At 60.2% G+C, this 16,862-nt stretch overlaps 1 protein-coding gene across 4 annotated transcripts; it reads left to right on the top strand.

Moving 5' to 3' along the window:
* The first annotated feature begins 4,373 nt into the window (after positions 1-4,373).
* ACP5 (acid phosphatase 5, tartrate resistant) lies at positions 4,374-15,957 on the top strand. Of its 4 annotated transcripts, none has more exons than XM_043533283.1 (6): positions 8,713-9,012; positions 10,728-10,787; positions 11,611-11,880; positions 12,457-12,584; positions 13,176-13,521; positions 14,421-15,957. In XM_043533283.1, exons 3-6 carry the CDS (start codon positions 11,611-11,613, stop codon positions 14,661-14,663), a joined length of 987 nt encoding a protein of 328 aa, XP_043389218.1. In that variant the 5' UTR covers positions 8,713-9,012; positions 10,728-10,787; the 3' UTR covers positions 14,664-15,957. The 4 variants fall into 4 exon arrangements, with proteins under 4 accessions (XP_027676526.1, XP_007058264.1, XP_043389218.1 ...); XM_043533282.1 differs by having other exon boundaries at positions 10,715-10,787; XM_027820725.3 differs by lacking the exons at positions 8,713-9,012; positions 10,728-10,787 and adding an exon at positions 4,374-5,328.
* Positions 15,958-16,862: the final 905 nt, after the last annotated feature.

Genomic DNA, 16,862 nt, shown 5'->3' with positions numbered 1-16,862 from the left:
CCCCTGGGTCGTTCCCTCCCCCCCCCCCCAGCTCTGTATCTTTCTCGCTTGTCTGGAGGCCTCAGGGGGAGGGGGCAGAAAGAGATGGGGGGGTGAGACAGGGCAGGGGCGGGTGTAAAATGAGCCGCAGTGAGACTTTTTAGCCCTCAATTCCCCATGTTTGAGCCTCTGTGTGCGCGTCTGCCGGCACGTCTTTGTGTGTGCGGGTCTGTGTGTGCATGAGTGTGTCTGTGTGTGAGCGTATGGGGGACTCTGCTGCGTCTCCATGGTGGCAGCTCCTGGCCCGGGGGTAGCACCATCATGCCATCTTGTAGCAACACCAAGTTGGGCCCTGGGGGCGGGTGGGCCGAGCCCCTGGAGATGGGGCCAGGCCCAGTACCTCAGTCACAAGCCTTGCCTGGGTCTGGCACAACCCTGTATGCTTGAACTGCTGTGCACGCTTGTCACGGAGTCCCCGGGCGCTGCTCTGGAACTGCTCCCCATGAAGCCAGTCAGGACTCTGGGGAAGTCTCCTCTCGGGGAGCAGCCTGTCTGCAGGACACACAGCTCACCCGGCTCCACCTTCCTGGGTCTGACCTCGGAGCATTCAGCATCCTCTGCCCCTCCGTGCGCTTCCCACAGCGCATCCGCCCAGGCGGGGTCCTGGGGAAGCCAGAGCGTCCTGCCCCCCAACTCCGCAGTCAGACGTGACTCTCAGCCGGCCAGTAAAACAGAAGGTTTGTTAGACGACAGGAACATGGTCTAAAATAGAGTTTGCAGGTGCAGAGAACAGGACCCCTCAGCTGGGTCCATTTTGGGGGGCAGTGAGCCAGACAACCACGTCTGCACTTCACTCCTCCTCCCCAGCCAGCCCCAAACTGAAACTCTCTCCAGCCCCTCCTCCTCTGGGCTTTGTCCCTTTCCGGGGCCAGGAGGGCACCTGATTCCTTTGTTCTCCAACCCTTTAGCTCTCACCTTGCAGGGGGGAAGGGCCAGGCCATCAGTTGCCAGGAAACAGGGTGTCGGCCATTCTCTGTGTCCAGACCCCTGCACACACCTGCCCTCCAGGGCTCTGCAATGATCATACACCCTTACCCCACCCCCTAGATACTTAAGAACTGCATCGGGGAAACTGAGGCACCCCCACACTATTCAGAGGAAACATTAAGAACAGTCCCACTTCGTCACAACGCTCCCCCCACACTGCCATGCACGCTGCCCCTGCACTGCCCCGCACACTCCCCCATGCACTGCCCTGCACACTCCCCCATGCACTGCCCTGCACACTCCCCCATGCACTGCCACGCATGCTCTTCCCCCCCACTGCCACACATGCCTCCCCCCGCACTGCCCCGCACGCTCCCCTGTGCACTGCCAAGCACGCCACCCCTGCACTGCCACGCACGTTTCTCCCCGCACTGCCCCTGCACTTCCAAGCATGCTCCCCCGCACTGCCACGCACTCCTCCCGCCGTATTGCCATGCACACTCCCACACACACTGCCAAACACGCTACCCCCTGCACTGCCGAGCATGCTGCCCCACACACTGCCACCCATGCTCCCTCCTGCACTGCCATGCACCCCTCCCCCTGCACTGCACCACGCACGCTCCCTCCTGCACACTGCACCACGCATGCACCCCCCGCACTGCCATGCACGCACCCCCAGCACTGCCATGCACACTCCCCCCTGCACTGCCCCGCACACTGCCCCATGCACTGCCATGCATGCCCCTCTTGCACTGCCATGCACGCCTCCCCCCACACGCTCCCCCCCCCGCACTGGCATTTGCGGACCCCCTGCACTGCCACGCATGCTGCCCCACACCCGCCCTGCACTGCCATGCACACTGCCTCACACACTGCCACGCATGCACCCCCTTGCATTGCTGTGCACGCTCCCCCATGCACTGCCACGCACCCCTCCCCCCACACCGTCATGCCTGCTCCCCCCCGCACTGCCACACATGTTCCTCCCAGACTGCCTCACACACTCCCCGCTCCCAAGGCTGTGTGCACTCATCACCCAGCTGTGCACACTCACACACATCACCCAGCTGTGCACACACATATCACATGGCTGCACACTCATCACATGCTTGTGCTGACTTGCACACACATCACACAGCTGTGCACACTCATTACATGGCTGCACTCGCACACATCACACAGCTGCGCACACTTGCACACCTCACACAGTTACACACTCACCACATGGCTTTGCACATTTGCACACACATCACATGGCTGTTCACACTTGCACACACTGGTTCACACCCAGCTCCGTTCACACTGCCTCACCCCCGCGCTGGCAAGGCCTGGCGGCAGGATGCACCTGGTCAGCCTAGCAGGATGCAGCCGGCCCCATCTGCTTCCGGCCCCTTCCTGCCTGCAGCCTGCAGGGCGGTGGGGGTGAGGGAGGGCATATGGGGGGTGCAGCAAGTGGTCTCTGTCACAAACAGGATGCTCATGGCCGAGACCCCCTGCAGGTGGCAGCCTCCCCCACGCCACCCTCATGTATGGGGGGCTCCTGGCTAAGGCCTTGAAAACACCCAGACCAGGAAGTCTGGTGCCCAAAGGGTTAATGGGGAGCCCACCCCCACATTAATTAGCAAGGCCCATCATCATTCAGCCCAGCACCCCAGAGCAGAGGGCCAGGGAGGGGGCAGTTAGTTGTGGTCTGTGGCCAGACTGGATGTTGTGGGTTGTGTTGAATGGCTGTGTACAGGGTGTATGTGTGTGTACAGGGTGTGGGGGTCTGTGTGTATTGGGTGTCTGTTTTGTAGGGGTGTGTGTGTGTGTGTGCAGGGGGTGTACACCCCTAACAAACTGACATCCCCTGGTCCCAAGGGGTTACCTGTGATCACCCCTGGGGGCAAGGCCCAGAGGCATGAAGAGTCTGATGCCACCTGCCGGGCTCGTCCTCTGTGGGGTGGGGCATGCATGGGGCGGGGCGTTTCCATCATGCACAAGCCCCAAAATTCTTCATTCCGGGCCTGGGTGAGGCTGGTCTAGGCCAGGCTGAGCTGGTGGGGGCTGGGCCAGGACAGGCCAGTAGAGGCCCCAGCTCTGGGAGGGGAGTGGGGTCTAGTGGTCAGATCAGGGTGGGGGTCTGGGCGCCAGGGCTCCTGGGTTCTATCCCTGGTTCTGGGTGAGGCTGTGCCTTGCCAGTGAGGATCATGCCCTGCTGGCAGAGCTGTCCCTGGCGAGACACGCCCCAGCAGCCCCCCGGGGCGCCCCCATGCACCATACAGGTTCTCCCCACTCCTGTTCTTGTCCAGGGTCTGGGGTCCTAGGCCAAGCTGCCCCTCCCTAAGGGATCCCAGCCCCCATGGGGTGTGGCTGTCAGCAGGACCATCCCCCCTTGGTAAAAAGCTGGGAGACCCCCCCCCGAGGGAGAGATACCCCAAACCTGACACGCACATCTCCCAGTAGAGAGCCTAGCTCTGGGAGGGGAGTGAGGTCTAGTGGTCAGAGCAGGGGGTCTGGGAGCCAGGACTCCTGGGTTTTATCCCCAGCTCCGGGAGGGCAGGGGGGTCTAGTGGGGGGGGGGTCTGGGATCCAGGACTCCTGGGTTTTATCCCCGGCTCCGGGAGAGCAGGGGGTCTAGTGGGAGAGGGGGGTCTGGGAGCCAGGACTCCTGGGTTTTATCCCCAGCTCTGGGAGGGCAGGGGGGGTCTAGTGGGAGGGGGGGGTCTGGGATCCAGGACTCCTGGGTTTTATCCCCAGCTCTGGGAGAGCAGGGGGTCTAGTGGGAGAGGGGGGTCTGGGAGCCAGGACTCCTGGGTTTTATCCCCAGCTCTGGGAGGGCAGGGGGGGTCTAGTGTGTGGGGGGGTCTGGGAGCCAGGACTCCTGGGTTTTATCCTCGGCTCTGGGAGAGCAGGGGGTCTAGTGGGAGAGGGGGGTCTGGGATCCAGGACTCCTGGGTTTTATCCCCAGCTCTGGGAGGGCGGGGGGGGTCTAGTGTGGGGGGGGGTCTGGGAGCCAGGACTCCTGGGTTTTATCCCCGGCTCCGGGAGAGCAGGGGGTCTAGTGGGAGAGGGGGGTCTGGGAGCCAGGACTCCTGGGTTTTATCCCCGGCTCTGGGAGGGGAGTGGGGTCTAGTGGCTAGGGCCAGGGACCGGGAGACGGGAATCCCGAGGCCAGCCCTGTGCTACGTTCAGCAGCAGCGCGGGCCTAGTTTTCCCACTGGGGGGCGCTGTTGCTCCTCCTGCGTCACGCAGCCTCCAGCTGGGCATCGTCCGGGTGGAAAGTCACCGCTGGGTCCCAACGGCTGCAGTTTCCCACGTGGCCACCGGGGGGAGCCCGCAGCACACGCGCTGGGGGGGCGCTTGCTGGCTTTGCAGCCTTGCACCCGGGGCTCCCAGGGGCTGGCCCTGCGGGGGGCGGCGTTAGACAGCCGCCAGCACAGACCTGAAACCGGCCCAGCTCCAGCGGCCCCACCCCACGAGTATCGGGGGGCTCAGCTGCGCCAGGGCCATGAGCCCGTCTCGTCTCCCTGTTACGGCTCCCCCGTCCTGAGCCCTGCGTGCGACTCACGACGCTTCCCGGGGGACCCACCGCTCCCCGGGGACAAAGCACCCGCAGGCTCACAAGCTGCTGCCTCGGTTCTCAGCGCGTCCAGCCGTCCGCTTTCCCGCACTGCTCCGATTTTTCCACCTCCTCTGCACAGAAGCGGGGGGCTCGCCGACCCAGCAGCCATTCCCAGCCTTGGGCCAGGTCTATGCTTCCACCGGCGTAGCGACGGCCTCACGGCTCCCTGGGGAACCCCCCAGTGATGCCTACAGTGATATGGGGGGGGGTCCCCACACAAAAACACTACCGAGTGACCTAGCACGGTCACTACTACAGCGGTGATGGGGCTTCTCCTGTGGCTGTGGCTAACCCAGCTCCCCAAGAGGGGGGCCAATGGAAGAATTCGTCTGTCGCCCAAGCACTGTCTACACTGGGGGGGGGGAGGGTGAGGTCGGTTTCCCTCAGTCTCGGGGGGGTGGGAGGGGCTGCTGTACGCTTCCAGGGGAGACCAGCCAGCTAGGTCAGTGGCTGCCTTCTTGGCATGGCCCCATCGCTCAGGCGGGTGGGTTTTTCACACCACCCTCCCTGGCTGGGGGGCAAACCCCCTCCCCCAGCCGGGTGGATCTGATTGGAACCAGGCATCGCAGGGGCCCGGCTTACGTGTGAAAGGCCTGGGTTTAGCTCCAGCCCAACTTCCCCCTTGGGTTTTCAGTATGAAGAGCCTCTCAAAAGCCACCAGCTTCTGACTGAAGCGAGACCAAGTGCTGAGACTGCTCCAGATTCCTTCCTAGCCTGCACCTCGGCCCCTTCCCAGGGCGCCTCCCAGCTGCAAGGTGAGCTTGGCCTTTCCCTTCTCCTGGGATGTGTTCAGGTCTGGATTCACCAGAGGTTAATTCATTCAGGGCAGAGGGCGGGTGTCTCTGAGGGAGGCTTTTAGATTAGTCAGAGCAACATACAACAACACCCTCTGGCTCCCGGAGAGGCGAGGTGCTGAATTCCCCCCAAAAGGCAGGCAGGGGAGCTGCCCGGGACCTCGGGTAAGGACGCCCCTTTCGGTGACGGGACGCTGGCTGCTCTGGAGGAGCCCTGAAGTGGGTCAATCTCTCTCCACTCGGCTGCTTCCCAGGGCTGGGTTCAGCTCACGCAGAGCAGCCTTGAGCTCTGCCTGGTTCTCTTTGAATCTGAGGCCCTGTGTGACCTGGGGGAGTGGTGGGGGAGGGGGATCTGCCCCAAAGGGACTCCCCCAGTGTGAGATGTGCTGTGAGGGCTCCCCCACACACACATTTATTGCTGGGCTGGGGGGAGGGGTTGGGTCTAAAGATCTCCCCTATGGAGAGGGCCTGGGGGTGCTGTAACCCTGGCTGGTTTCACCCAGGCCCTGTCAACAAGAGGGGCCTGCGGGATGTGGGGAGATCTCTAGGGACCAAGATGTTTGTCTCTTTGAAACCCCACATCCAAATCCTCTCTGAGGAGAGAGGATCTAACCACTAGGTCCCACATCACCCCCTCCCAGAGCCAGGGATAGAACCCAGGAGTCCTGGCTCCCAGCCCCCCTCTCAGAGCCAGGGATAGAAAGAACCTGGATCTCACTGCCCGCCCCACTAGACCATGCTGTCTCTCTTATACCACAGTGGTGGGAGGGAGGCCAGATTAGCGAGGGGCCAAACTGGGTTTCATGGCATTGGATTTAACCTCTTGGAGGCCACACTGCGTACTGTCGTCCCCCCCCAGCACCGGCAGGCCTTTGACCTGCCGTGGCATGTGATCCAGCCCTTCCATTCCCCAGCCACATGTGTCTGACTCAGGAGCGGGGGCCCTCTCTGGCCTGAGCAGGGTGGGGCCTGAGGCCAGCCTAGAAGGCCTGGGTGTGGGGAAAGCCCTGCCTTGGGGGGCTGGAAGTCTGAGGGGAGCAGGAGGGAGATGGGGTCTTGTGTTTACAGCAGGGGGGGATGGGAGCCAGGACTCCTGGGTTTTCTCCACTGCTCTGGGGAGGCAGTGGGGGGTCTTATGGTTTCAGCAGGGGGGCTGGGAGCCAGGACTCCTGATTCTATCCCCAAATCTGGGAGGGGAGTGGGGTGTAGTGGTTAGAGAAGGGGGCTGGGAAGCACCTTCCCTCTCCAGAATTATATTTAGTCAGAGGGAAGTCTCCCTGCGCTGACGCATCCTCCCTGAGCCACCTTGATTTCCTCCCTGCCAGCAGCCGGGTGGGCGGAATCATTGTTTGATCTCACAGGAGCCGGGTTATTCCGGGCTCACAGCTTCCTAGAAATAGCCTGGAGAGGCTGCTGAGAGTTGCAGACAGTGTCATAGCTTCACAGAGCAGCTCAAATGTGCCACGCAACACAACTGCCTGGGAACAGAACCCAGGAGTCCTGGCTCCCAGCCCCTCCCCTCGGCCCTCACTCTACCCTTTAGGCCCCGGTCCCTATGCCAGAGCTAGGGATAGAACGGAGTCCTGACTCCCACTCCTGTCCGCACTGACCCGTGTCTCTGTCACACTGGGTGGGAAGGGCTCAGCACAGAGAATCCTGGTCATTTGGCAGTGCAAAGCCCCGTGAACATCAGCGTGCGCAGCTACAGTGGATGTCACCCGTTCATTCAAAGAGTATTTAGTGCTGGCTCTGGAGTGTAGGAAGGGGGTTCTCTCCCCAGCTCTGGGGAGGGACGGGGTGTAGTGGTTATAGCAGGGGGGTCAGGAGTCAGGACTCCTGGGTTCTCTCCCCAGCTCTGGGGAGGGACGGGGTGTAGCGGTTATAGCAGGGGGGTCAGGAGTCAGGACTCCTGGGTTCTCTCCCCAGCACTGGGGAGGGGCAGCATGTAGTGATTACAGCAGGGGGGACAGGAGTCAGGACTCCTGGGTTCTCTCCCCAGCTCTGGGGAGGGACGGGGTGTAGTGGTTATAGCAGGGGGGTCAGGAGTCAGGACTCCTGGGTTCCATCCCTAACTTATACAGGAGCAGCAGGGAGATTTCACCCCCCGCCACCCCACTACTGACTGACCCTACCCGAGGTGCCCCAGCCTGGCTGCAGGACCCCTCCAGGGGCAGAGAGGCTCAGTTCCCACTGTCTGTTCAGCTCCCAGCCCCTCCCCGCCTGCCAAGTCCCACTTTCCGTCTCTGAATCTCACCAGCGAATCTTGGATTAGCAGGCGCAGCCCGGGGGGCTGGAACGTTGGCTCAGATCAAGGGGATTTCAGGGGCGTTTACTCAGGTGACCGTGAGCAGCTAATGCTCTCTAATTATCCCAGCTTGTCCTCTGGGCTGCGATTCCTTGCAGCTGGGCTACTGTCAGGGGCCAGCGGGCCAGCGGCTTCTGGATCTTGGTGTCAGGGCGGGCGGGCGGCCGGCCCTAGGACGTTCCTTCATGGTGGAGGACATTGGGTGCCAGAGGGAGGACGGAGCCTCCGGCTGGGCCCCATGTCACCTGGGCAAGGCCCTAGGTCTTGTGTCCAGGGGGAAGCTCCTTGACCTTTGCCCTGTCTCGGACTGTGCCAGGCACGTGTTCCGGTGTCCCCATAACACCCTCCTCATCATGGGTGTAGTCTGGGCGGGGGTTAGGGGCACTGTGCCTCCGAATTGCAAGTCTCAGGCAGGCGTGGAATTTGTCCCCCTATGCGCGGCCCCACTGGCCTGACTGGAGCTGCCCCCCCCAGATACAGAACTCTGCCTATGCTCCTCACTCGGATGCCCTGCGCCAGGGGACTGACCTCTGGGGGCGCTGCAGCCACACAGGAGCCCCCGATCACTAGCCTGGGGGGTTTGGCCATGCGGCCAGGTGCCGTGAGAGCCCCCTGGCCAGGTAGCTCTGCCAGGGCTCCTCAGTCCCAACCCACAGTCCCATGCTATTCCAGCCCTGGCTCCCCCCCAACCCCCGCCCTTAGCCCTGTGGTGCCCCTCAAGCCTGACCTGCAGCCCCCTGCTAGCCCAGCCCTGGGCTCCACCTGCATCAGCTCTGCTGGGGCTCCCCAATCCTGGCCCACAGCCCCCCGGCTATTCCAGTCCTGGGCCTCAGGTTCACTTTAACTTCCAAGCCGTCCAGGGTTGCTGGGTGGGGTCAGGCGCCGCATGGTTAACTGCCTGGCTTGTATTTGGCTTCCTAATCAGCTGGGGCGTGATTGAAGGGTGCGCTGCAGTGTGACTAGAACTCCGGCTGGTTATGGGTCGGTCACATCACATGACTGCGGGGGTGGGGGGAAGGAGCCGTGGGTCATCGGGCAGCCGTTTCTCCATCGCACTCTTAATAATCAACTTTGCTGCTTGGAGCTGCTTCTGACACGTGTGGGGAGGGAGAAAGCCACAAGTGCTCAGATCCCACCCCCCGCGCTCAAGTTCCCCTTTTCAGGGCCTGATAAAATGCCCCTGTTGGCACAGCGTCCGCAGTGGCGACCGGACAGCTGCCAGGTGGCACCACGAGGGCTCCCTGACGGCGGGCGGGGGCATCTCTGAGACCGAGGCAGGCAGGGTTTGATCCCTGACAGCGCCAGGCTCCCCTCAGCGCCTGGCGGCGAAACTGACCAGTGTAAGTTACGCTCCTTTGCCAGCTTCATCAGCCTTGCAGCTGGTGGCCTCTTCCCAGCCCCCGCCGGGGTCTCTGCCTCTGTCTCCTTTGCATTTTCTGCCTCCTTCACCGGCTTCCTGCTTCACCCTCTTCCTGTTCAGCGATGGCGTCGCCCCCTTCGAAGCTAAGCTCCAGCCCGCAGCTGTCCTGACGGGCCAGAGGTGTAGCAGAGCCGCTGCGCCGGCTAGCACTCTATTTCCGGGTTTTAGCCGCTGCCCATCACTGCGGTATCTGGGCTCCTTGCATATCAAATCGATGGCAGTTGCCAAGTCCCTGGGGGGGGGGGGGGGTTTAATGGGGTTCCTGGCACTTTTCCCCTTTCGGGCTTTATTAAATCTGTATTGGTTCGGAACCGCCCCAGGCTACTGGCCTGCTAGATTTGATGCAGGTGGGAATTTTTGGTACGCGCTGGTATGTTTGAGTGTGAACGGCTCAGAGATGGGCTGGGACTGCACCGTTCTGATCCAGTGCTGGACTGGGAGCAACCCCAGCAATCTGGGGGTGCTGGGAGGAGACGACCTAGCGGACAGAACACTAGTCTGCGAGGCAGGACACTTCCCTGCTCTGTGCCTGTTTCCCGGCCCCAGTTTTAGCTATTTAGGTTGCTGGTTCTTCAGGCCAGGGCCAGTCTCTCTGCCAGGAGTCTGGGCATTAATCCTGCATTAATTCATTAATCCTGCTTCAAACCCGGACCTCCTCAGGTGAGCTGAGAGCACATGGAAGCTGCAGCTTTCTCATCCGAGAGACAGTTTGTCATAAAAATAAAGGGAAGGGTAACCACCTTTCTGTATACAGTGCTATAAAATCCCTCCTGGCCAGAGGCAAAACCCTTTCACCTGTAAAGGGTTAAGAAGGTAAGATAACCTCGCTGGCACCTGACCAAAATGACCAATGAGGAGACAAGATACTTTAAAAGCTGGAGGGGGGGAAACAAAGGGTCTGTCTGTCCGTGTGATGCTTTTGCCAGGAACAGATCAGGAATGCAGCCTTACAACTGTTAGTTAGGTTTCAGAGTAACAGCCGTGTTAGTCTGTATTCGCAAAAAGAAAAGGAGTACTTGTGGCACCTTAGAGACTAACCAATTTATTTGAGCATAAGCTTTCGTGAGCTACAGCTCACTTCATCGGATGCATACTGTGGAAAGTATAGAAGCTCTTTTTATACACACAAAGCATGAAAAAATGGGTGTTTACCACTACAAAAGGTTTTCTCTCCCCCCACCCCACTCTCCTGCTGGTAATAGCTTATCTAAAGTGATCACTCAATGTGTATGATAATCAAGTTGGGCCATTTTCAGCACAAATCCAGGGTTTAACAAGAACGTCGGGGGGGGGGGGGTAGGAAAAAACAAGGGGAAATAGGTTACCTTGCATAATGACTTAGCCACTCCCAGTCTCTATTCAAGCCTAAGTTAATTGTATCCAATTTGCAAATGAATTCCAATTCAACAGTCTCTCGCTGGAGTCTGGTTTTGAAGTTTTTTTGTTGTAATATTGCAACTTTCATGTCTGTAATCGCGTGACCAAAGAGATTGAAGTGTTCTCCGAGTTAGTAAGTAATCTAGCTAGAAATGCGTTAGATTTCCTTTTGCTTAATGGTTGGTAAAATAAGATGTGCTGAATGGAATGTATATTCCTGTTTTTGTGTCTTTTTGTAACTTAAGGTTTTGCCTAGAGGGATTCTCTATGATTTGAATCTGATTACCCTGAAAAGTATTTACCATCCTGATTTTAGAGGTGATTCTTTTACCTTTTCTTTAATTAAAATTCTTCTTTTAAGAACCTGATTGATTTTTCATTGTTCTTAAGATCCAAGGGTTTGGGTCTGTGTTCACCTGTACAGATTGGTGAGGATTCTTATCAAGCCTTCCCCAGGAAAGGGGGTGTAGGGCTTGAAGGGATATTTTGGGGGAAGACGTCTCCAAGTGGGCTCTTTCCCTGTTCTTTGTTTAACAAGCTTGGTGGTGGCAGCATACGGTTCAAGGACAAGGCAAAGTTTGTACCTTGGGGAAGTTTTTAAGCTAAGCTGATAAGAATAAGCTTCGGGGGTCTTTCATGCAGGTCCCCACATCTGTACCCTCGAGTTCAGAGTGGGGAAGGAACCTTGACATAATCCCTGCCCCAAAGAGCTTGCAGCCTAGAGACTGGGTGGGAGGGGAAACTGAGGCACAGAGCTGGGAAGGGACTTGAGCAAGGTCACACAGTGAGTCAGTGGCAAAGCTGGGAATAGAACCCAGGAGTCCTGGCTCGCACTTCCTGGCTGTAGACACAAGAGTGGTGTTGAGAACCCAGGAGTCCTTGCTCTCTGATCCATCTTCTAATCACTGAAACACACTCCCATTCTGGAACTTGGAATAGAACCCAGGAGTCCTGGGTCCCAGCCCACCTCTTCCAACCCAGTAGACCCAACCCCCATCCCAGAGCTGGGATAGAACCCAGGAGTCCTGGCTCATCCCTTGCCCTAACCCCTGCCTCCCTTGCTGAGACTGGGTTCAATGCTTTGGCCCAGAGCAGAGCCCCTCCTGTTGCTTGTGGTTGCATCTCCCACCTTTCCCCACAGATGGCGGGTTACCTGTGTCTCTCTGCGCTCCTCCTGGTGGCTCTGCCGACCCCCTACGCCAGCCCGCTCTCCGCCGGCTCCTCCCTGCGCTTCATCGCCCTGGGGGACTGGGGCGGGGTGTCCAATCCCCCCTTTCACACGGTGCGCGAGGTGGCCACAGCCAAGGAGATGGGCCGTACGGTGGCAGCGCTGGGCGCGGACTTCATCTTGTCCCTCGGCGACAACTTCTACTACAATGGGGTGCGGGACGTCAACGACAAGAGGTTCCAGGTAGGGAGTCCTTGGGGGTCCCCCCACAGCACACAAGGACTGGGATCCAGCACTTGTTTATGCAGGGATCCCTCATCCTGAGCTGAGATGTGGCCGCCACTGGGGTGGGGTATGGCACCTATTTAACTGCACACAGCACTTGAGTTTAGGCCAGGGAGACTCCTATCTCCATTAGAAACTGAAGGATGAACCTTGGGTAGAGACAGCCCTCTACCCTCCCCACCCAAAAAATCTTGGGGTGTCACTACACCGCTACAGCCCCTTTACTGAAGGCGGCGCCCCCGTGTGGCCCTGGCAGGATGCACACGTCAACCAACGAGGAAACTGGCTAGCGTGAGCCCCCTGGCTGCAGTGGTGGGCGTGGGTGCGTTAGGGGTTATGGCACGTGAGGGGTAAATATCTTCATGGTTCCCCATCCCACCAGGGAACGACTGGGTTCCAAATAACAGCCATGAGTGAGATTTGTCTCCCTGTCCAGTGAGGACAGCTCAGGGGGCGGGGAAGGATTGGCAGGCGCGGCTCCCCCCCGATGGTGAAATGTGAACACGTTCTCTACCATCCCCTCTCTCGGGGCAGGACACCTTTGAGGCTGTGTTCAAGGCGCAGTCGCTGCGCAAGGTGCCGTGGTATGTGGTGGCCGGGAACCACGACCACTCAGGGAACGTCTCGGCTCAGATCGCCTACACCAAGGTCTCCAAGCGCTGGTAAGGGCCCCCTCCACCCGCCCAACCCTCCTGCATCCTGCTACATCGGGGCTCAGAGGGATGGGGGTTAGATCCCCTTCTACACCTGCAGCCCCCTGCTACCCCAGCTCCGGGCTCCTCCCAGCTCAGCCGGTGCCCCTCAATCCTGACCTGCAGCCCCTGCTAGCCCATCTCTGGGCTCCCCTCCCCCAGCTCTGCCGGTGCCCCTCAATCCTGACCTGCAGCCCCTGCTAGCCCATCTCTGGGCTCCCCTCCCCCAGCTCTGCCGGTGCCCCTCAGTCCCGACCTGCAGCCCCCTGCTAGCCCATCTCTGGGCTCCCCTCCCCCAGCTCTGCCGGTGCCCCTCAGTCCCGACCTGCAGCCCCTGCTAGCCCATCTCTGGGCTCCCCTCCCCCAGCTCTGCCGGTGCCCCTCAGTCCCAACCTGCAGCCCCTGCTAGCCCATCTCTGGGCTCCCCTCCCCCAGCTCTGCTGGTGCCCCTCAGTCCCGACCTGCAGCCCCCATGCTGATCCAGGAGACTGCGGGGGGGGGGGGGTGCATGGAGATCAGCTCTAGTTTAACATGTGACACCCCTCCCCCTCCGTTCTGCAGGAACTTCCCCAACTATTACTACAGCCTGAAGTTCAAGGTCCCCAAGAGCAACGCCACGGTGGCTCTCCTCATGATCGACACTGTCACCCTGTGTGGGAACTCGGACGACTTCCAGGCCCAGCAGCCCCAGCAGCCCCAGGACGTGGGGCTGGCCCGCAGCCAGCTGGCCTGGCTCCGCAAGCAGATGGCTGCCTCCCAAGACGACTACCTGCTGGTGGCTGGCCACTACCCGGTGTGGTCGGTGGCCGAGCACGGGCCCACCCACTGCCTGGTGAAGCACCTGCAGCCGCTGCTGCTCAAGTACAAGGCCACTGCCTACCTGTGCGGCCACGATCACAACCTGCAGGTAAGCGGGGGTGGGGGGCACTGAGGCAAGGTTGTTCCCTCTGGTCTATTCCACAGGGCTCTGAGCACCCCTGCTAGGGAGATGTCCATCAACTCCCTGCTAGCCCGTCGCATCCCGCCCCAGCCACCCTGGGCAGCACTGGCCGAGACTCAGCCAAGGGTGTAAGTCAACAGCAAAGCTGGGACTAGAACCCAGGAGTCCTGACTCCCAGTCCCCCACCCAACCCAACCCCTAGACCCCACTCCCCTCCCAGAGCTGGGACTAGAACCCAGGAGTCCTGACTCCCAGCGGCCCACCCAACCCAACCCCTAGACCCCACTCCCCTCCCAGAGCTGGGACTAGAACCCAGGAGTCCTGACTCCCAGCCCCCCACCCAACCCAACCCCTAGACCCCACTCCCCTCCCAGAGCTGGGACTAGAACCCAGGAGTCCTGACTCCCAGCCCCCCACCCAACCCAACCCCTAGACCCCACTCCCCTCCCAGAGCTGGGACTAGAACCCAGGAGTCCTGACTCCCAGCCCCACCTTGCTCTAACCACTAGATCCCATCCTCCCAGAGCGGGGACTAGAACCCAAGAGTCTTGGAAAACAGCCCCCCCTCCACCCCCGGCTCTAATCCACTAGACCCCAAACAGTTCTGAAGTGAAGGAGCACAGTTAAGTTCCCTCCCCCATCCACCCCTCTCTAGAGATCAGCTCTGTCAGTTGATGCTGTTCTGCGCCCGCCAGGCAGGGACGCTAGCTTGCAACGTGCTGCCCTGCCCCAGAGCAGCCCCAGGGGGCATGCCTCTTGCTCACCCCAGCACGAGCTTGCTGGCTGCGGGGCGGGAGCGGGGGAGTACCCAAGCAGCAGGAGTATGGATCTGCTCTGACCCCCCCGCCCCCATCTTCCCCGATCAGTACCTGCAGGACAAGGCTGGCGTGGGCTACGTGCTGAGCGGGGCCGGCAACTTCATGGAGAACTCACGGAAGCACTACCACAAGGTGCCCGAGGGCTACCTGCGCTTCTTCTACGCCGAGCCGGCGTCCCTGGGCGGCTTCGCCTACGTGGAGATCGACAGCAAGGAGATGAGTGTCACCTACATTGAGGCCAGCGGCAAGTCCCTCTACAAGACCTCCCTCCCCCGGAGGAGCCGCCTCTGAGACCCCTCCCCACGCCCCCATCTAGGAGGGTGCAGGAAGTAGGGGTTCAGAGCTCACTCCTCTTTCGTTTGGCTCTAAGGGAAACGCTACGAGAGGCATTGAACCTGTCTGATTTTTAAGGCTCCTGCATCCAATCTCTGGGGGAATCCTCCCCTTGCCCCCTGTAGCCCCCAACATGCCCCCCAGGGCTTTGCAAACACCTCCTCCCCTGGAGAAGCACCCCCCCATTTATTGCTTGATCCCCTCTTCCCTCCTCAATAGATCATTCCAGCCCCCTTTGACTCCCCCAAACCAATGGTGGCTTTGGGGCCCTCCCCATAGGTTTCTGTGTCCAGGACCCTTTGCAGATGGGCCAGGGGAATCAGAGTCTGTGTTCCCTTTCCCATCCACACCACCCACGTCCCTGGGGAGACGTCCCCGTTTCTTTGCCTGCTGTACACGCGCCTCCCCGCCCTGCTGCTTGGAGCTCGGAGGGCACAGGTCATGGGTTTCCACTGAGATATCACTGGGTTGGTTGGGGCCCGTCTCCTGCCATCTCCTCTCTCTATCCCACTTCTAGGGGCAGCACATGGCTGCTGTGGGAGAAGGGTGGGAATACGCAAACCTTTCCCTGGGCCGTGGCAGGCCAGAGATCCGGGTTTGACTCCTGGCTGGGCCAGAGTCCCCTGAGTGACCGTGTCTTCCTCTCTTTAGGCACCAGCTCCCCTCCTGTAAAACGGGGCCAATGGCTCTTTCACGCTCCCCTCTTTGCCTTCTGAGGCCGTAAATTCCTTGGGGATGGCCTCTGAACAGCTCCTCCTCTGCTGCTAATGCATAAATGACCCAACAACCAATGCTCTCAGGAGAGCTATTCCCTCATCCCGCCACCTGGAGGCGCTGTGACCTTCCTTCCTCTTCTCAGGTACAAAATCCTCATAGCCACATGCTAGGGGGCTGGGAAGCTGAGTTTTGTTTTTGCTGACCAGTAAACTGTATTGTGCCAGAGGAGGACGCAGTACTGCCCAAATCTGACCTTGGGCTGGTGTTTGTGTTTTCTGAGATGACTGTTTTTCGCCCTCATATACTGACCGGTCCCGTGTGCTTCCTCCCAGTCTAAGTGTAAAAAGGGGCGGGCGTGCGGGCGTGTGAGCCCCATGTGCCTGTCAAAGACTTTTAAGTTCTGGAGAAACTTCTTCTTCACCCTCTGCAGCATTGCACCTGTGATCTGTTGCTCCCTGAAGCTGCTGCAAAGGGAACAGACTCTTCTAAGTGTCTTTCTTGTGACTATTTTCAATAAATTATATTTTAAAAAGTCCGATTGTTTCTCTCTCCACAGCCCGGCGTCCACACCTTGCAAACGATGACATGTTTTCCCATTGGGGAAACTGAGGGGGAGACTGAGCTGGACGGCTGCTCAGCTCAGCCGATGCCCCTCATTCCCGAACTGCAGCCCCCTTGCTCCCCGAGCTCTGGGCTCACACACACAGAGCTCTGCTGGTACCACACACAAACAGTCCTGCCCCACGGCCCCCTGCTCCTGGGCTCCCCTGCCAACGCCCCTCAATCCTGACCTGTATTTCCCCCTGTTCTTCCAGCCCCACATTTCCTCCATGCACACAGCTCCGGTGGTGCCCCTCAATCCCAACCCACATTCCCCTTCCCCCGCCCCTCCATCTTGGCCCTCAGCCTTCCCTTCCTATTCCAGCACTAGGCTCCCTGCACTTGAAGCTCTGCTGATGCCCCTCAGCCCCGACCCGCAGCCCCCCTGCTATTGCAGGCTCATTGACATACTGTCAGTATTCCCAAGACACCAAGCACTACAGTAGCTAGGCCAGAGGTGGGCAAACTACGGCTTGTGGGCCACATCCGGCCCGCGGGACCGTCCTGACCGGCCCTTGAGCTCCTGGCCAGGGAGGCTAGCCCCCGGCCCCTCCCCTGCTGTCCCCCCTCCCCTGCAGCAATGCCGCTGCGCGGGCAGCGGGGCTGGCTCGGGTGGCGAGCACCTGCTACTCTGAGCTGCATGGTAAGGGGGCGGGGGGTGTTGGATAAGAGGCAGGGGGTCCTGGGGGGGCAGTCTGGGGACAGGGAGCAGGGGGCGGTTGGATGGGGCAGAGGTTCGGGGGGGGGGAGTGGTCAGGGGACAGGGGATTTGATGGGGTTGGGGTCTTGGGGGGGGCAGTTAGGGACAGGGGGCTGTGGGAGGGGCAGTCAGGGGACAAG

The sequence above is a fragment of the Chelonia mydas genome, chromosome 20, assembly GCF_015237465.2.
Source record: "Chelonia mydas isolate rCheMyd1 chromosome 20, rCheMyd1.pri.v2, whole genome shotgun sequence".
NCBI classification, from domain to species: Eukaryota; Metazoa; Chordata; order Testudines; family Cheloniidae; genus Chelonia; species Chelonia mydas.
Note: the sequence above shows the minus strand (reverse complement) of the source record. Positions and strands in the feature narration are given on the sequence as shown.